The 21,400-nt window shown below is 37.9% G+C and overlaps 2 protein-coding genes across 4 annotated transcripts in view; both read left to right on the top strand.

Annotated features, from left to right (window-relative positions):
- The window catches only part of LOC137062129 (protein unc-13 homolog B-like), a 63,712-nt gene extending 49,227 nt beyond the window's left edge, over positions 1-14,485 (top strand). Inside the window, exons 7-9 of the mRNA XM_067432946.1 lie at positions 1,024-1,081; positions 2,238-2,451; positions 14,197-14,485. Coding sequence (XP_067289047.1) covers positions 1,024-1,081; positions 2,238-2,451; positions 14,197-14,248 — 324 coding nt within the window. The 3' untranslated portion in view covers positions 14,249-14,485. The remainder of the gene's footprint in view (positions 1-1,023; positions 1,082-2,237; positions 2,452-14,196) is intronic.
- Positions 14,486-17,173: 2,688 nt separating this feature from the next.
- The window catches only part of unc13bb (unc-13 homolog Bb (C. elegans)), a 39,795-nt gene continuing 35,568 nt past the window's right edge, over positions 17,174-21,400 (top strand). For all 3 annotated transcript variants that reach the window (XM_067432945.1, XM_067432944.1, XM_067432943.1), the window contains exon 1: positions 17,174-17,360. The gene's annotated coding sequence lies outside the window, so the exon portion shown is untranslated. The remainder of the gene's footprint in view (positions 17,361-21,400) is intronic.

The raw sequence follows: 21,400 nt of genomic DNA, 5'->3' as shown, positions 1-21,400 counted from the left end.
TCACTATTACTTTATTTAGCATTGCTCACGTTATGTACTTTACTGTGGAGTAATATGAGCATAACTAAAGAGATTAGATTCATTTTGAGGGAAATAATTACTTTTGTGATGAACATTTTATATTCTGTCTAAATATTCAAGATCATAGCTGTGAGATTGTGGGTAATTGTAACACTAGTTATGAAATTAGACATTGTGTGTATATATATATTTTTATGTTTTTTTCTCCTCTGTTTCCCTCTTGGTTATCTAATGATTAGCATCACAGCATTGGTATGGGATCAGCATGTACGTGTGCTTTGAGCAGTGATTTTTGCTGTGCATTAATGTGAACAGATTGATAAAATACACATATGGGTAATTTTCCAGGACCTTGTGTTATAATCATCATCATCAAGATTTTTGCTAAATATTTATATGCGTCTAAGAAATGTGTCTAGACCTCGACTAGTTCACTTTAAATGGCCCTACGTTGAGACAATTTTTAACAGTACAAAAGTACAAATATTCCATGTAGTCCCTCTAATACATATAAGGTTGTCATAACTGCATGCTTGATTTATTTTAAAACAATTAGCAGCATGCTATTCAAATCTTTGTAGATTGAAAGGTATACGTCTTGTGGTGTGATATGTTATACTCTAAATATTTCATGTATTTGTTTTTTTCTTGTTCTGTAAATTGACCTTGGTTTTTGGAAAGGTGCTAGGGAAATAAATATTATTATTATTTCATAGCAGATTTATCAGTGCAATCACGTATCAATTTCCAGTAATTGCATCTTTTTCAAAATCATAATAAAAGTAGTCCTTAAGTTAACAAGTCTCACAAATAAATATATCTGTACTGGATCTATACTGTTTGATGTGAGTTTTGCAGTAGATGTGCATGCAATTGAATGGTTATTTATTGGAATCTGCATGTTCAGTATCTGAGGTTGTTAGCAGTAATTAGATCTTAACCAAATGTTATACTTTTTTTCATGTTTAATTTTATCCTCTTCCTTTTCTCTCCTTATGTTAGTTTCCCTTACAGGATGAAGTAGCGGGACGCCCTCTGCCCTGTGCTGCCTCTCAATGCTGTGAGTGACAACATCTCACACTAGATGGAGACATGGCATCATACAAATGCTTCAGTGCACTCTCCATTTCTTTATCTTCACATGCCACTTCTTGTCATCTTCGAGTTGTGTATTGTATATGTTAACATGCAATCTGTTCACAGCGTGTCTGTTCACATATGTTTGCCAAAGCATGTCATATTTGTTTCAAACTGAAGAAAATTGACATTAGAACTAAAATGTCAGTATTTGTATATTATTTTGGACGTCTTCTCTCACTCTTGATTTTTAACCTCACCAGGCAACTATTTTGGATGGGCCGACAGTCAGAGTATGTAATTTTATATAGTAACCCTTTACTCTAGATTATTCCCTAACCTCCCTGGACCCTTAAAAACACTTCTGTGCTTTAACATGAGCCCTAAGTGTGAGCTTTTCATACACATTTGTGTTGTATTGTAACACACACACACACACACACACACACACACACACACACACACACACACACACACACACACACACACATATATATTTGCTAAGGCAAATGTAAATATCGGGAGCTAGGTTTAGAATCACAAGCTCTTTAATGCTAAAATTGTGTTGAAATAAGGTGTAAAAAATAGCTGAAAATATCTGATGACTAACCTGATTAGTTTATTTATAATGCTCAAATTTAGGCTTACTGAATTTTACTGGGTAATCCTTTATGAAAAGCATCTTCCAAGTAAATGAGGCATAATATAGGTTTTAGAAGTTTTTACATGCTCTGTCAATGCCATTTTCAAATTTAGGCAAACTCCTCCTGTTTGCACATCTTATTCTATTTCTAGAATTTTATTTGATCACAGCATAGATTTGCTTCCTGATCGATGCATGAATTTCCCCCCTCCAAATTTCCTTGAGTTTTTACACTGAGATAATGATTTGTTCTTTGTGTGCATTGTGTGCTCCTTGTTTCAGTTGTCCTGCATTTATTTCCTTCCACTCGATTATATTGTGTGTATACTTCGTTTCATAGAGACGCATTACATTTTCTTGATTTAGTTTTACATTTTTCAAGAAATCTTTTATTTACATCAAAATATATATATAAGAAATCCAAGATAGTTTGACATGTATTGTATTTCTCATCTGCAATATTTCCATCCTGACCTTTCTGCTTGACCCTGTCTAGCGTTGGATGACCTGGACAGTGCGGTGGAGGATAGAGACAGTGATTACAGGAGTGAGACTAGCAGTAGTTTGCCTCCCCGCTACCACACCACAGCCCAGCCCAACTCTTCACTTCATCAGTATCCCATGGGGCCACATTTTCAGCAGCACATGGACTCCTGTGCTGACTCCTTGCACAGCTTTGAAATTGACTATAGGGAGCACCATGCAAGCAGGTACATTCAGTTACTATAAGTACTATATGCATACTTACTATACGTCTTGTTTATTTTTGTACAACTGAACCCGTTTACATTTTTAGCACTGAACGTAATTTGTTGGTACAAATATGTACATGAACCAGCTCTGAAATAACAATTTGAAATAAAATATGTAAATCATATTAAGGAATATGAACATCTAACATCTTTTTATGAGCTTTTTTCCCTTGTTTCATGTTTATTTTAGATTCATTTTTGTGTTCTTCCAAATATTCTGCTGGTTGCAGATCATTCTTGTTTATGTCAAACTTTAAAGTAAAAATGAAGCAATCAGTTATGTTTTCATTATTTAGTAAACTGGTTTCCACTTTAATATATTTTTTTGTGACCAAAAAATGTCAAAAAACATTTTATGACTACTTTAAACATTTTAAATTTTAAAAAAGTAAAGAAATATTATTTTACTGGCCAATAATGCAAACCAACTCTGTGACGCCACACACTATGGTATTGCAAGATGGCGGCACCCTTGCTCTAAAAGCTATAACAAAACATCCTTCTTTTTATTGTTACATTAATAGTATTTTTATAAAAAATAAAAAATAAATATTAAAGCGGAAACTTGAGTGACTGTTTGTTTTCCTCTTGCAATCTGAGAGTGGATTCCTTGTCTTTTAGACTTGCGTGAGAGAAATGACTGAAATGTGGTATTCTGAGATTGTGGTTAATCAGAGTCTCTTGTGTGGCCCAGCACAGAGCTAATCCGGATAATTCTAATGCATCAGATCCCTTTCAAAAATACAGACAAGAGATTGTATTTATGTGATCATTAAGTTACAGTTGGGAAAGGGGGAATTAAAAATCTTAGGAATGTACATTCTTGAATTTTCGTGCTTTAGTGCATCACTGTTATCATGTTTTTGCTGTCAGCAGCTTTTATCTCTTATGATGAAATATATTTTTCTCTTTCTTTCCCCCTCCTTTTTTACCCCTTCCATCCTTTTTAATCTTCGCTAGAGTTCCTAATCAGAGGGGTAGAGTTAGGATTGTCCCAGTAGATTCAGGCATGGGTGTGGAGGATTGGGAAGTCAAATATAAACCTCAGGGTAAAAGTACCCTGGGTGAGATCCTTGATAGAGAGAAACAGGCATGGATTGAGGAGCATGACAGACAAGATGATCTTGTTCATATTGAAAAGGCTTACTGTGACACCATAGTCAACCAGTTGTCTCCAATAAAAAATAAAACTGCTTCTTTAAATCCTGCTTATCCAGAAGGTTATGCCACTATTGACCGAAGGCGAAAGAAAAAAATCCGGGACCCAGGAGGACTGAAGCATGTCGGAGCAGAGCATTTCCCTCCCGATCTTGCATTTCTCCGTCAAAAACGAAGCGAGCTTGTGTTACGTCAAGTGAAAGAAATGGAAGAGGCTGATGAAAACATGATGCCATGCCTGAAACCATACAAAAATGGCTTACTCTACAAAACAAGAATGTGGGCCAAAAACAAGCTAGAAAACACACTGGAGAATTATGTTGCATATCAAGAGGAAGAAGCAGCTAGACTAAGGGAAGATGTAGGCTTTGATTCAGAGGGCTCAGATGAGCTACAATATTCCATTGGCTCTGAGGAAGAGTTGGAAGAAATGTCCTCTTTAGCTAAGGCACTCAGGACTGAAGCAAAGAAGAATTACAGCCAATATGGATATCTCTCAACATATGGGAGCCAAACTGAGAGGCTTCAAGGTTACCGTGATAAGAAAAGTGGAAAGTGTAAAATTGGTGGATGGGCCCCAGAGGTCATGCTGTCTCCTGTAGAGGAACCTAGTGATGAATATGTTGATCCTATGGATGAGCTGCAGTGCCTAGTTGAAACAGTATCAGAATATCTAGCTGAAAAAGAAGAGGAGATTAGTAAATATGGATCCTTACCCAAGTCTAACAAATCAAGGTTGTCATCTCAGGGTAGTGCAAGAACAGAATCTGTTGGAGATGAGCAAGGGATCACCTCTAAGGAAGTAAAAGAAAAACCTATAGATGCCAAAGAACCAAATGCAATTGGTGCTTCTGACCATGGAGTGGCAGGGATGAAGAATGCCATGAGCTCATTATTTAGCTCTTTAACGGATAAAGTTGTGTCAAGCTCAAAACAAGTGGGGTCTAAGTCTGCTGAACAATCAGAGGCACCAGGCAAAGTTCCAGTTAGTTCTGGTATATCAAAATTGTTTTCCTTTGTGCCAAAGTCTGCAAGTCCCACACCAGTAGCTGTGGTATCACCTACTCAGGATCCTCAGTCTGATAGGAGGTTTTCAAGCCCAACTCTTTCATCTTTCCAGTCATCTGATGCCAACTTACAAGGGGTAGAACAGGCAGCTCAACCAATAAGAAATGAGTACAATAAATACAGTGGTTTTACAGCTCACAAAGAGACACCATCCTCTGTGAATTCAGTGCTGGAAAATGGGAACAATTTCAGAGGAGAAAATGTTGCGAATGACACAGACAAAAGTTATTTACAAAAGGATTTTGATGCAAGGCAAAAGAAGACAGGTGAAGAGCCCAGAGTTTTGAATGGCAGTACAAAACACAGTAAAATGTCAGATGTATATCAAAACGCTGACGTTGAAAATCTTACAATGCTTAAAACTACCTCTAATGTGATAAATGGCGAGAAGACGAACATTAAGTCTCTAACACCAAAATCAACTGAAGAGTCTGGATTTTTTAGTCCTTTTAAAAAGTCTCTCAGTACATTAATCTCACCTGGACTTCCGGTGCCTCATCAGACTCAAACACAGACAGTTTTTCCTGTCTTCAGATCAGCGGAAGACATTAGGGTACAAAAATGTTCAGATGAATCCTCCCTTAAAAAGCAACCTTTTGTCTCCTCTGACAATGTATCTCTCCCGCAACCTCAGAAGGCAGAAGGGGGGCTGTTTTCTGGATTTATTAAGTTTGCAACTGGTGAAGATTCAAGTACAGCCAGAAGTATGCCACAAAACTCTGATAAGACAGATCAATCTCTTCCTGCCACAAACAACAACAATACAAAATTAGCAAAACAGAACCATAAAGAACCCCTTGAGGCAAAGGCTAAGGTGAACACAGAAACAGGTTGGTTTTCTAGTCTTTTTAAGATGGCACCAACTGAAGATCTGCAACCTGTTACTCAACCTACCCAAAGGCCTAATATTCAGAGCTCTCCACTTCCTCCTGGGTCAAATCAGAATGTATCTAGGATGCAACATCAGAATCCAGGTTCTGCTAAAGAACAAATGCAATTAAGGCACCAACATCCTGGTCCAACTGAAGTCCCTCATGTTAGAGAGCAAAAAACATCTCATTATGAACCTCAGGGCCTGTTTTCTAGTTTGTTTAAATCATCTGCCTCTGATGCATCAGGTGCCCGAGCTTCCCCTAATCAATCACAGCAAGGAGGCTTACTCTCAGGGATCATGAAATTTGCTTCAACAGGTGATATGACCGCAGGTACTCAACAGAATCAGTCACAACAAAGGAGTCAGTCTGCTCAAGTAATAAATCCACAAAACCAAACTCTCCCCCAACAAAGTTCATCTAATCCTCTTATCTCTGGGCTTTTAAATAATTCTTCAACAGAAAATGTATTGACTCCTAGACCTCTCCAAAAACCGTTATCTGAGCAACAGTCAAAATTCACAAGTACACCACCTCAACAGGGGGGTATTTTATCTGGCCTTTTCAGATTTGCCTCCACTGATAAGGTGTCAGATACTCAAACAAAGATGTCCCAGGAGCAACAATTATCATCAGGTGTGAGTTCTCGTCAAGATTTTGTCAAGAGTAATGCAGAGGGACCGAGTTACAATCTTCCTCAGCAGTCCAGAATCCAATATCAGCAATCAGACCAATATCAGAAAGGCATATTAGATGCCCCTGTACAAAGTTTATCCCATCAAGGACCTTCTCAACAAGAACCCCTCCCATCTGACCATTTCAAGTTTTCCACGTCAGACGTTTCTGTCTCTCAGTCAACACAACAAATACATGCAGTTAACGATCAGTCCTCTCCCCTCCAGCCAAAAACAAATGTGATGGGACGAAGCCACTCATCTCAAGATAATTCCTTTAATCCAAAACCCCAGTCAGGTGGTCTCTTCTCTGCCTTTCTTAAAATATCCTCCACTGAGTCACAAGAACTGAATATGCCACCTGTTACAAAGGAAAACAATAAACATGCTTGTTTGCAGCAGTCAATTGAGACAAAACAGAGTCCTCCTGTGGCAAGGCAAGATACATCTCAGTCAGGAATTTTGTCTGGTCTTTTCAGTAAGCTCACATCCTCGCATCCTGAAGATGCATCAACAAATAGACAGAATTCATTTGAGCAGAAACGGGACCAGCAACACATACCAACAGAGATTTCCACTCAGCAATGTCAATCAAAAAGACAGCTACCTCAACTACCCTCTCAGAATCGAGCTGAACTGCAGAACCAAAAGCCATCTAATCAACAAGGTTTCTTATCTGGAATGGTCAGCAGGATTACAACAGACCCAAAATTGCCAGCCATGGTTGTGGAAGGATCACAGTCTATAGGACTTCTGAGACATAATGTATCTGATCTAAATAATGTGCCTAACATCTGTGACACAGAGAGCCTTGATTTGAGGACACCAGCAAGCTATGCAAGGTCTCAACAAAGTCGTGCTGCATGCACATCAAATAGCACTAGTAATTTACCCCTCTTATATAGCTCACAAAACTTTATGCTCTCAAGTCAAGTAAGAAACACTTCATATAGTACTGACAATCTTAGTAGCTCCCCTTTTGGTCACCCATCTCAAGCAGTAATATCACAGGAATATTTAAGGCAGAGTTATCCATCCTTACATAGTATGTCTGAGCGTGGTTACCAACAAGATTCTTCTTCATATGCATTGGGTCTTAGTCCCAACGATGAACACTCATGGATCCAAGAGTCTATTTTGTGGCAACAACTGAATGATCAATCATTGGGCTGCTATCTTGACGGAAATGAAAATACACATAGCAATGAAGTCCACAAATCTTCTCAGTGTCTGAACAATATAAATATGGATGTTAATCAACAATATTGGCCTACTCAGTCTTGGATGGCATGCCAGGCAGAAAACAATACTCAACCGGAGTATCCCAAAGATATTGCCAATAGTTCATTGAGACTGAGAGCGTGGAATAGCCATAACAGTTTGGAAGTGATTAGTAGCCAAGAGTTTGAAGGTGCATTGAATTTGAGCATGAAACATAATGCTAAATTAGGCAAGTGGCACTCGTTTAGTGCAGAGAGTTGTTACAGTCTCAATAGTGTTGCATATCATGAGGGATATTATGAGGAAACCCCTCCACATCTTTCTTACTCAGCTAATGGACAGTATATCTATCAAGGCACATCAGAGATTTTCAGCCAACCTGGGAACAGTGGAAGCTATGTTAATGTAGCTACATCACCAAATCATAGGAACTACTCTTCAACAAGCAACATTGATATGGAGGAACATGTTTATCTTGAGGAGTCAGAGTGGTATCAGCAATGGCTTTCACTTTTGGAACAAGGTATGTGGTGGCCTGCAGACGATGGAGATTGTGGATATTTTGTCTACACTGATTATGAATACATTTATGCCCTACTGACAGATGAGTCTGGGCAATATGTCTATGCATGTGCCCCAGAACAAGAGTGGGGAAATACAGGGGGCTTCTATCCTAGTGCCTGGTTGTATAATGAGATGGTTAAAGTTTGTGGTTTTAAGATTCCTCTCTACAATGAAGACGAGCTCTTCTGGCTTCCAGGGCAAGACCAAAATGAAGCTAGACTTATTACTGCACCTCTTGATTTGTCAGCAGCCTATAGAAAAGGTAACCAAATTATGAATCTGAACCTAGAGTGTTTCTCTCAGATGTTTGAGGATTCCATTCTTCGTCAAAGACAGCAAGCTCTGGATTTTTCCAATTATCAATTTAACAAGGTTAAGATGGATACAAAACAACAGCTACAGAATAATTGTGGCTACTGGGATCCTTCTCAGGAAGCTGTTGATCTCTCATTTTATGGTGCCAATCACAGTAGTGCAAATCTCAACAGCAAAGGAATGAAAGAACTGCTATCCCAGAAGGTTTCTATTTCATTTGGTGCTACCCCAACCACAAATTCACCTACCACAGGTGTCTATAGTTGCTATCAGCCTCAACAGAGGCGGCGTTCATCCACTGGAGTACAAATAAAGCATGTAGATGATGTTTCAGAAGAAGATTGGAGAAAGAGAGTACAGCCTGGAGAGGAGCAGCCAAATCGACCCATTAAGAAAATATCGTCATTTCTATCCTCAATTGTTGGCAAAAGCTCAGATTCAGAATCATCTAAACATACAACTGCCTCAAGGTTGCTTTCTGCGAAAGATGCTGCATGCCCAGGACAAATTCAAAGCAAAATTATTAAAGCTCCCGAAACGCGACTTGTTGATCAACAAGCCAAAAATATTATCTCGACAGGTTTTCAGAGTCTTAAATCAAAGATAATAAAGGATGACACCTCTTGTGCAACAACTCCGTTAGAGAGTGCAAATCAGTTGTCATCAAAACCAATTTCAACAACATCTGGAGTTTCAGTAACATCTCCAACACAGTCTCCAGCATCAACAGCTCCTCGAGGTGTATCCACTTTGAACTCATCTCAGAAACCCAAACTGGCTAGACAAGCCACAATGTCACAGCAGTCCTCTGTTCCATTAACACCCATTTGTTCTACTACTACAACTTCAAGAGACTGCCCAAGTGTAACCTCCAAATCTGTCTCTCCAGATGTTTCTCAGCCATTAAATACACATGGTGAAAAACCATCAGAGCAATTGGGTGGGTTGTTAAACTTTTTCAAGACAACAGTGGGAATGGAGGAGGTAAAGTCGGAGCCGTCTAAATCTACTCAGCCAGTATCTAGACAACCAGAAAAGGATGGATATTTTTCTGCTGGCATAAAAGATTCAACTGCAAACCAAAATAAAACTGGAATGTCTAGTCTTTTTGGGTCAATAGGTGATTTTTTTAACATAGAAAGTCCTTCTCCCACACCTTCAAAGACAAATCTGCAACATTCTCCCTCACACCTGCAATCCACTTCTATGATAAACGATGTAAACAAAGACTGCAGCCAAACAACAACAATGCCTAAAGGAATTCAGAAACAACAAACAGTAAGTACTTGTGGACAAGATGGTGGACAAGAATGTCAGTCAAAATTACCTAGTGTATCTCAGTCATTTCACAGGAGGAGTGTCTCCGGATCTCAGATATTTTCTGCCGATGCTAACAAGGTCCCAACACCAGGGAGATCTCAAACTATGCCACTAACTGCGGAGACAAAACCAGAAGCCTCCTCCAAGCAATCTGGTGGGTTATTCGGTTTCTCTGTTGGTGATATGTTCTCTGGTACCACAGCCTCTAAAGAAGAAGGCAAAGGGCTACTATCCATATTTGGTGGTTCTGCTCAACAACAAACTCCATCTCAAACTGGATCTGCCTCTTCTCAAGAATCAATGGATAGTGCATCTGCAAAAGAGCCATTAGGCAGAAACATCCTGACTTTGTTTGGAGGTCCCAGCATTCAGCAACAGACTTCACCACAGTCTGGATCCACAAGTCAAACTCACACACCAGGATCTGCTCCTCCAAAAGAGACTCAGGGTTTGAATTTATTTTCTGTGCTCAGTGGTGCTAGTACACAACATTCGTCAACACAACACAACACAAGTCAAACTCACACACCAGGCTCTGTCCCTCCCAAGGAAACACCGGCCATGGGATTATTCTCTATGATTAGTGGTTCTAGCACTTCACCCGGATCTGGAGCTGACCCATCAAAAGATACACCAGTAACAGGATTGCTATCTATGTTCAGTGGCCCTAATCTACAACAGACATCCCAACCACACTCTACCACTCAGCCTGCACCCCAAGGGAATGGGCAACCAAAAGAGACCCTGGGTAAAAGTATATTTTCTATGTTTGGTGGTTCAGGGCAACAATCTTCTTCACAGCAGGCAGGATCAATTCTTGGCGGTATATTGGGCGGATCAGTGAGCTCTAATGAGAGCCCAGCGAAAGGCCTATTATCTATGTTTGGGGCACAAAACCCACAACCACCACCCACCAGAGGTCCAGTCACTACTAATGAGCAGAAAGTTAAACATACTACTTTGTTGGATGGGTCCAACTCTCAAAAAACTCCACCACAATCTGTCTCTTCTCCTGCAATAGGAGCAACTCTAACAAAGGTGCCACCTAATGACAGTCCAGCAAAGGGTTTACTTGCAGGGCCCGGAACAGCCAGCCACTCAACAGCTGTACATGGAGGCTTGTCTCCGGAGTCTGCTGTTCCACCTAAAGGGCCATGTAAAGAGCAATCAGCAAATTATATAACGCCCTTGTCTAGTCGACCTAGCCCTCAGCAACTAGATTCAGTGTCAAATTCTATTTCTTTTGATAATAAAGAGTCAAAGGAGCCACAAGGTAAAGACATTCCTACTATGATCACTGGACAAAATTCATTGCCAGGCTCCTCACAACTCTCCTCACTTCAAAGTGGGCTACTATCAAATGAATCCCCTGGTATATGTCCTCTATCAAAGCTCAGTGGGTCTACGCTTCAGCCAAGTGAGATACCAAGCTGTGATCCAACCATATCAGCACAAAAAGCAGCTATTGATGGTAGTTTGGCATATTCTGAATCAAACAAGTCACCAGCACACCAGGAGGATTCTTCTGCTCATGGTATTGTACCACCAAAAGAGGAAGCAACCTCAGGCTTGTTGTCAATGTTTTCTGGGTCAAGTTCTCAAAATGCTCCTTCTCAGACTGGCTCTATACTTGGTGGGATTTTCCCTGGTGCCTCAGGATCAAAGGAAATACCTGGCAAAAATATATTTTCTATGTTTTCTGGACCAATTTCACAGCCCAGTACAGTAAATGCTGAGCATAAAGTTGAGAGTAATAGTCCAGGTGCTTCTGTCTTTAATGAGTTACCAGGAAAAGGTTTATTTTCTATGTTTGGTGGATCAAGTCCACAACAGTCCACTCCTCAGTCATCTTCACTATTAGGAGGTATTTTATCTGGAGTTGCTTCTAAGGATGCTTCTGGAAAAGGTCTTCTTTCTATGTTCAGTGGTCCTAGTTCAACACCTTCACCTAATCAAACTGGACCAACATCAAAACCATCTGAAACTGAGGGGCTGTTAAATGTTGCATCATTATTCTCCCGTGGGGGTGCCACTGAGGATAATAAATCAAAGACTGTTGGCTTTGGCCTGTCAAATTTGGGCTCCATGGAGGAAAAGAAACCAGGACCCCATGATGATGATTCCAAGCACTCTATACCCTTGGCCAGTCAAGAAAAATCAGTGTCCATGGCTTCCATCTCTGCTGATATCACTGAAAAAAGCCTAGATCCCATTGTTGAGAAAAAAGTTGTTGAAGGGAGTAATCTAGATATTACCCTAAATAATTCTAGTGTGCCCGGAGATGCTTTATCAAAGGATATTGATTCAAACTCAGAGCAGAGTATAAAAACAGAAATCCAGACGACAGATTGTCAAACTCAACATATAAAACAGGCTGATTCAACAGAACCTGATGCCTCTGGCTCTGAGAGACTTCCTAAACATCCCGAAACACAGAAATCTGTCATAGACTCATCAGCTGAAGCAGTTAGTGGCTTTATGTCTAAACTGTTCACTGGTGCTAGTTCAGCAACAAATTCATCAGGTGGTCTATTCTCGCAACCACACCCAAATACCACCACACAAAGAACCTCACTCTTTGGCCTTCCAAGTAGCCTACCCACGGAATCCATAAAAACGGACATTTTTAGTATGTTTAAATCACCAGAAACACCCAAAGCAGCTGACACGACACCACCTGTTAACTCTACTCAGTCGCTTCAGTCAGTCCAAGATCAGAGTGCACATAATGATTCACTATCATCTTCTGGGGATGTTATATTGTCTGGAGACAAAGATAAAAAAGATAAAGTAGAAACGCTTTTACCTGTGAAAGAAATGTCGGCTAATGACCCTTTCAGTAATTTAACAGTTGCAATTGTGGATCCCACCACAGCTTCTAGCTGTCATCTAGCTGAAACCGTTGTTAAGGAGCCTACTGAAGGTGAAGTAATACATGAGAAAAACCTTGTCATTGTTTCTGAACCTGAAGCAAAGGTTACAGACAAATCAGTGCCTGCATTAGACAGTAGCTCAAAAATAGCTCAACAGCCTCCATCCTCAGAACCTTCTCAGTCCATATTTGGAATGCCAGGTTTAACACCACCTAAGTTTGGTTTCATGGCTGGAGCTGCAGATGCTGGAAAATCTTTCGGATCATTCTTTTCTTCACCACCCTCAATATCAAACACAGAAGGTGGCAAGCTTCTTTCTGGATTTAAGTCAATTTCAGCAGGGCTGTTTCAAGAGGAGAAGACAGTGATATCCAAAGAAGAGGCGTCAACATCTTTATTTGGTACAAAATTTGGTTTTCCATGGCAAAAAGAAACTTCAGACCCTCCTAAGCAACAAACACCTCCAGTCGTTACAATTCAGCCCAAAGCTCAGGAGAATAAACTACACATTGAGGATAGTACAACTGCTAAAATAGGGCATGACATTTTAGTCTCAAATGAAGAAAATGGTGATATTACACACCCTGTCGACATTAAACAGGAAATTGCTGCAAATTCTAAAGTCCAAAAGAAAGAATTTGTTGACCCAGAAAACGACACATTTAACCCCCAGCTCAGTACTTCCACACCTGATCCTCCTCCTCAAAAAGAATTAGAAATCCATGTCGAGACCCGACCTTCTACAGATGTCTCTTCAGGATTACAGCAGGAAAAGAAGGACCTTTTGATTCCAAAAAGGCTAGTAGCAGCATAATAAATGGTTTCCTAAACCATTTATGTTGCACTAAGTTTACATGCACAGTCATATATCTAACAAGGCTAATATATCTATCTTTAAAATATTTATATTTCTCATGGAGCTTTCTTGTAACACATTTCAAATTCTAAAAGTAAAACACTGAAGTAGGCTGTCTGAAATATTCAATTTTGTTTTGGTTATTCTAAACACAATAGAAAAAATCTAGTATTATCAGAATATGCAGACTAAGAATATCAATGTGCATGTAAACTCATTCATTGACTTTAGTTTTAGCTTTAGTTTATGAAGATGGTGGCTTTCCCAACATGTGATTGTTTCTTCTCAGTGCAATGTGACTTTTGTAACTGTGCTTTGGTTCGTTGTAAATTTGTATTTCCATTTAGCTGTGTGTTACTGTGTTTTTTTATATGAAGATTTAAAGTTTAGACCTGCTTGTGCAGTACATGTATTTCACAATCTCAGTGTCTGTAACTCCCTTGATACTAATATAGCTTTCTTTCTTTCTTTCTTTCTTTCTTTCTTTCTTTCTTTCTTTCTTTCTTTCTTTCTTTCTTTCTTTCTTTCTTTCTTTCTTTCTTTCTTTCTTTCTTTCTTTCTTTCTTTCCTTTCTTTCTTTCTTTCTTTCTTTCTTTCTTTCTTTCTTTCTTTCTTTTCTTTCTTTCTTTCTTTCTCTTTCTTTCTTTCTTTCTTCTCTTTCTTTCTTTCTTTCTTTCTTTCTCTTCTTCTTTCTTTCTTTCTTTCTTTCTTTCTTTCTTTCTTTCTTTCTTTCTTTCTTTCTTTCTTTCTTTCTTTCTTTTTTCTTTCTTTCACAACTCTAGCCCTGTGGACTCTAGTCCGTTTTGGATCTTCTGGAAATCTCAGTCAAGCTAGTTCTCAGCTTAGTGAGACTGGTCAGGAGAGCGCTGCCGGTTCAGAATTAGAGGAGTCCTACCATTCCTACCACAGTATCAGTTATCGACCATCCAGAAATGGGCATCACCCTACCAATGGACATACTTCCTGGGGAGAAGATGAGGGATTGAAATCATCCCAAGAAAACGGAAAGGGAATAAACAGCACCAAAAAAAATGAAGGGTTTCTCAAGTGGAAAAAATGCCTGAAAAACTTTCAAAAGGTACAGATGTTGTACTGGCTTACAGTGAATTTACAGTGTACATTTAGTATAAGAATGTTTTCAATAGCATGAATTCAGTTTCATAAAAGGTTTTATTTTTCTAGCTCGAGGGAGGATGGACTGCCTTTGCCATTCTCACAATCCAGAGTGCGCTGGCTTAAGGCTATCAACAAAGTGAGAGTTCAGCTTAAGGAGGTATAGTAGGGAGCTCATACCCTCCATCTCCTTTGTCTTTTCCTTCATCCATTGATCCTGTTTCACACTTTTGAAACTACCACATATCTTTTCCTATAAACCTGCACAAGTTACCAGCATTTTATCAATCTGTTGTGAAATTATCTCTTGAATTGAGATTATTAATTGAATTGCACAGCCCCTATCAGCTCATTCATAAACATCTGTTTTGGATTGGTTGAGTTTTACCATTTAAGATTTATACTTGAGAAATGTACATTTTTCTTTGGAAGATTCCAAGACTTTGGAAATAATTATTTGTATTTTGTTGTTTAGTTGGTTGAAACTTGGTAAAAATAGTAGTCCATTATGGTTATGTATCAGCTAGTCAAAGCATGCTGGGTTCCTAGCCTAGACCTCACTACATTAATCTTCAAGGGCCAAGGTCAAGCTCTGAAGAGTTGCTGTCTGATGTCTCTGATAAAGTCTCAGAGTAATTAAGCATGGAGAGTCAGGGAGCTAGAGATAGCAAGACAGTGTGTGTGTATTGAAGGGTATTTAATGAATAGTTAAAAGAAATTGGGGAATTGAATCAGAGTTCTCAAAGTTCTCAAAGTGAAGTACAGGGCTATTGGTTATGTCTAATTCTCAAATGTAGTGGAATATAGTATCTTAAAGATGGAGTAAAAAAGGTAGTGTGTGTGTCCTTTGTTTATTTTGTTTATTTTATGTTTATTTTACATTGTGGGAACCAAATGTCCCCATAAGTATAGTAAAACCTGAGATCACCTACATTGTGGGGTCATAAAAACGGTATAAAAACCATTACGTCTATTGATAGTCATCATGTGTGTGTGTGTGTGAGAGAGAGAGAGAGAGAGAGAGAGAGAGAGAATGTTAAAGATGGAGTAAAAGGTATATTGGAATATTGTGTGTGTGTTTGTGTATTTTAATAGCACTCATTCTTAGATTGCCTTACTTGCCTTTTGTGTTTAAAAGTTGAATTGTAAATTCAATGTATTTTTTTTAACGAAAGTATAAATTATGTACTTTTTATTGTTATTTATTTTACAATCAAATCATTTATCAAACCATTTATTGGCAATTATATATTTTAACGATATAACTAGTGTATTTCAGATTATTTACACTTAAAAGATTTGTATTCCATCATTATAATCTTTTTTTCTGTTTGTTCTATAAATGTAACCCTGTTTTCCCCCTTTCTCTCTGTCTCTCTCTCTCTCTCTCTCTCTCTCTCTCTCTCTCTCTCTCTCTCTCTCTCTCTCTCTCTCTCTCTCTCTCTCTCTCTCTCTCTCTCTCTCTCTCTCTCTCTCTCTCTCTCTCTCTCTCTCTCTGTCTCTCTCTCTCTGTCTCTCTCTCTCTCTCTCTCTCTTTCTTTTTTTCTTTCACTCTCATCTTGACAGCCAGTAATTAGCTAGGCTGTTGTCCCTGTTCGTTTCTTTCATTTGACCGCACACAAAGTTGAGTGTGTGAGCCACTAGAAATAAATTAACATCACAAGGCACTTTTGTGGCTTGATCACCTTGAGTCTTAATTATTAGTGTCACAAAATCATAATGGCAAATCAGATTAATTCTAACTTAGATTACTTTTGATAAAAAGTGCCTGTTTAAGATTTTATGTGACTGAATATGTCTACTTTTATGTATAATATCTCGAATATGAATTTTTGCCCATGTAGTAATTTATTCCGATAAGCTAACCTAGCGCTGCTCAGGCTAATTAAGTGGTTTCACATACGGCATTCTTGATTGAGGCTCCATTATAGTGATTGCTGCTTGCGACTTATTGTGAATGCTTATGTAAAAGCTGTGATTAAATACAGTAGAGACAATGGGTGCGGTTCAGCACATTGCTTAATCACATACATTTTGTTGTGCAATGATGGACATAGGGAATTATTTGAGATAAGCTTATTCTTATAAACATCTGCATTAAAGGAGGTTTAGCTGAAAAGTAGCCTCTTATATGCCTCCTTAAAGCCATAAATCAAAAACAGATATAACAGTTAAACTAGATTTACACACCTCTCTGCCTTTAAGTGCAATAAGATTTGGCTAATCCCCTGGTTGTCCTTTAGTGTTTTACCGAAAAGTTGTTTGTAGAGTTTATTAGTTGTATATGTTGTATCGGATCATGCCATATTTATGGAGGATTGAGCAGTATTACATTTCTGTTATTTGATTCATTGACTACACTATTTCTAAAAAAAAGTGCACTGTAACATTCAAATGTTTAATAGGAGGTGGGAACACAGCAACCCCGATAAGAAAGTAGGGAAATAGAGGAGAGATGGAATGCTGGCAATTTGACAATTCCAGATTAGCTTTGTGCTGGAATACATCGCCAGAGGACACTGTGAAAGAGAGCGAGCGAGCGAGGGAGAGAGAGTGAGGAGGTTGTTTGAGGGAGAGATGCTCCACTGTGACTGTCACACTAGCCTAGACTGGAATCCGCTCAACTGTGCCGATGTCAGTGTGTGGAGAGGGTTGTAACTGCTTTTTTGTTCAAGACGTGTTGGATTGCCAAAGCAGCCAAATGGATAATCCTTGCAGAACGGAAGTGTTGTTTAGGTCAGCTATTTAAAATCTGGAAGCATTTTTATTGTTTGTTTGGGTGTTCTGTAAATCTTCAAAGTGAAACTTGAATTTTGTCTTTTTCTCCTATGAGGTAAGTTTTGTACTTTTTTTTGTGTGTGTGCGTAGCTTTTTGGTCTTGTGCTGATGACGACCAGTAAGGTGAATTTTGTAAACAGAAATTGTCAACAAATGCCGAGGTCATATTTCACCTGTGCCTTTTTAGGCAGAAATAATCTGAAATACTCACTTCATAATGTGAAATAATCATTTGTTCATGAGGTTCACCTGAAAATGTGCAATGCAATATGGTACCATATATATATTTTTTTTAACTAAAAGTTTAATAATAATTTTAATAGTAATTGAATGCTTTATTGTAGTTTGGTCCGATAAGTTCTCAGCTTGTTCATGCCCTTAAAAATACATTGAGTGATTGCATACACCAAACACTAGGAGTTGGCTAATAGAAAGTATTAAAAGTATTATTGCTTATAGCACATAATTTAAAATGTAGTAAGTGGAAAGTTGCTGGTTCAGTCCCTGAAGGGTGCAAACTATAAGCCTTTGTACTCTAAGCAGAGTCAAAAGTCAATCTGAAAAGCGTTCAACAACCCATGTTTCTTCTGTAATGTGGCGTATTTCTATGAAACAGGTTATTCAATGACAAAAAGGTGTAAGGCAGTGCTTTATTTGTGTATTCATCAGTCATTTTTTGTATTGTGAATGATTCTAAATATTTATATTTGATTTAATTGTATTTAATTTGCAATAATAGGTATAGTACTACTGCCGGTCAATCAATTGGGAATAATAATAATTAAAAAAAATTCTAAAGAAATCTCTTATGCTCACCAAGGCTGCATTTATTTGATCAAACATTAAAACTGTGTTATTGTAAAATATTACAATAAAAAAAAGGTTTCTTTTTAAATATATGATCAAATGTAATTTATTTCTGTAATACAAAGCTGAATTCTTAGCATCATTACTCCGGTCTTTAGTGTCACATGATCCTTCATAAATCATTCTAATATGCTGATTTTTTTATTAAATATTATAAGTTATAATTATGTTTCTTATCAATATGGATTTTTTTTTTATATTAATATTTTGGGGGAAACCATTTATTATCATGATTCTTTGATAAATAGAAAGGTCAAAACAGCATTTATTCATAATATTAATGATAAATGCCTTTACAGTCACTTTTGATCAATTTAATAGTTTGCTGAATAAAAGTTTGAATTTCTTTATTACATTATTGTTTTACCGCAAATTAGGGCTCAACGCTAAGACATTTTTCTAATTGCCCAGTTGGGCCAGTGGTGCAAATAATCCAGTAATAATAATACAAAAATAGGCCTAGTTATTGTTTTTGGCCCATATAACCTTATAAGTTTATGACCCCAAAACTTTTAGCCAACTCATAAAAGTAAACAGTCAGTAATAAAATAAGAACAAATAATAAAATTATGATCAATTACACAAATAAATGCAATAGAACAAACATACAAGTAATCACATGTGAGATACCCATATTGGCAAGTATCCTAGTCAAAATAGTCCGTTATAAATTTAATTTATACAGTGAAGACTATGGTTGTATTTTGACATAATTTTTGTCCGTTCAAGCGCAAGATGATGTGAAAGAGAAATTAATTCAGTATTTGCGTCCTATCTTTCTGGGCTCACGCTCCGGATATATGCGCGCACAAAACTTCTCAAACTGCGTTTAAGAAACCGATTAAGTCCTTTTTCACGTCTTCTGCCGCTTAGATATTTTAATAATCAAGGCTTAAAAACAAGTGCAAATAATAAACTTTCTTGCCAATGCTGCACTGGCCTAAACGTTGTTCACGCTGGCAATAGGCCATCAGGCAGACCTTAAATGGATAGGTCACCCAAAATTGAAAATTATGCCATAATTTACTCACTCCCAAACCCTCAAAGGTGTATATGACATTGTTCTTTCAGACGAATATAAGAAGTAAAATATTTGCCTTCAGGCGTACCGCCTTCCAAATTCAACTTATGAAGAAAGTGTAACTCCTAACGCAGTTCAAAATGCGTACGCTACGTCCGATGTCATCGTCTCACCAGTTACGCTTTTTCCGTCAGATAGTTATAGATAGAAAAAACACAAAGTAGCCTATGCATCCAACGAGCACATTTAGTCCAGCACACAGCATTCTTTTGTATGTTCGTTAAATTCCTTTGCGAAATATACATAATAAAAGCCGACCAATCAGGTTGTATCTCTATGCCTTTAGTTCCAGTATATTTAGGCTCTGTGTTAAAATGTCAATGTGAACGCTAAGCAGACCAGGACTAAATGTTGTTGTTTTTCTCCAAAAGAACCAATTGAACCTAAGTACAAGTGTGAACACACCCTTATTTTAAAAACATTTTTTTTTAAATGGCTTAATTCCAAACTTTTGACCGGTATATACTCTTGTAGTTTTGACCAATTCTGATCAATGTCAGTCAGCGAAACAATTTAAATTACCAGAAGTCAGCAGAATTTGCACAATATTTCACACTGGTCTGATGCATTGAGTCATTCGTATTGTTGAATCGTGAAATATATATATGTTTAGTATTATGTCTTAACTAAATCAGGGACAGTACTAGTAATGAGAGCTAATTAATCTGAGCAGTGCAGTGCAGCAGTGGCAGTTTCTTTTTAGAAATTCCGCAGCATATACTAAATCTGTCTCTTGGTTGGAATAGCAAATTAGGCAGGAATGTGAAATATTTTGATACCTGAGATATCTGCGGAATGAATGTCACAGAAATTGGTTCACAATCTCATTTAATTCCATCCGATTAACCAGGCCTTTTTAGTCACATATCAGTTATGGCCTCATTGGTCCTTCAAAGAGTGTCTGCTTATTAGATTCTGTCAGCTGTGCTCTTATCATGTGAACACACAACTCAACTGTTTGGATGAAATTGGGCAGAGGTTAAATTTATAATAGGAATTTTTAAATGTAATTTATGAAATTCAGAGTATTCTTGTTGCATGAAAGTTAAAGGCACATCTAGGACACTTTGATTGTGTACAATTTTAACTTGAGATGTTTAAATAAACTAATTAAAATATGCCCCAGTCGAAAATGTCATTTCCTGTAACTCTATTCAATGTTAAGTTAAAAATCCATCATAAAACATGCTGTCCCTGACATTCATTTTAGCCTATTGCAGACTCGTGGCAGCCAGCCAAACTGTGCCCTTGAAAGCTGCCAACCTAAACACTCATTGTTGGAGTCACAGTAAAGATCATGTTGGCCATTAAATGCTTTTGGAGAATAACACAGAGGACAGTCTCTGAATTTCAATGACTGCCTTGTATACCCCTCTCCCCCCACCCCACCCCCTGCTAGCACATATTACATGAAATAGTTGCTGCTTCAGATGAAATTTTGTTTACAACCCTGTACCATTACTGGATATAAAAGATCAGTAATATAAGAAGAATATCAGTAATATATTGATACGATATGGAATATAAAATTGATAGCAGCAACCTTTATTTCAATGCAGTGCAGTATTTACTTAAAGGGTTAGTTCACCCAAAAATTACATTTATGTCATTAATGACTCACCCTAATGTTGTTCCACACCCGTAAGACCTCCGTTCATCTTCGGAATACAGTTTAAGATATTTTATATTTAGTCTGAGAGCTCTGACTAAAATATAAAATATCTTAGACTGTGTTCTGAAGATGAATGGAGGTCTTACGGGTGTGGAACGACAATAGGGTGAGTCATTAATGACATAAATGTAATTTTTGGGTGAACTAACCCTTTAATAATTAAATATGGTAAAATGGTGTCTAAATAAATAAAAAAGCAAAAGTTGAACAGCCTAGTGTATACAAGACTAGCTAACATTTTGTCCTGACAGGCAGGAAATGGGATGAAGCTGCTATTAGAGCCAGCAGGTTCTGCCTAACAATAATGATGCTCAGTGAATACAGCTGGGCTGTCACCCTCCCTGTGCTGTAACAGTTACTGTTAGAAGAGCTGACAGGCAAGATAATATGTTGTGTTCTGCGTGGAATATACCCCACCAGTTTGGCAATGTCTGGACTTCTACAACAGCATGCTTTAACAAAAAATGTAATTAGA

The sequence above is a fragment of the Pseudorasbora parva genome, chromosome 23 (genome assembly GCF_024679245.1).
Source record: "Pseudorasbora parva isolate DD20220531a chromosome 23, ASM2467924v1, whole genome shotgun sequence".
NCBI lineage: Eukaryota > Metazoa > Chordata > Actinopteri > Cypriniformes > Gobionidae > Pseudorasbora > Pseudorasbora parva.
This window is presented reverse-complemented; position numbering and strand designations above follow the sequence as displayed.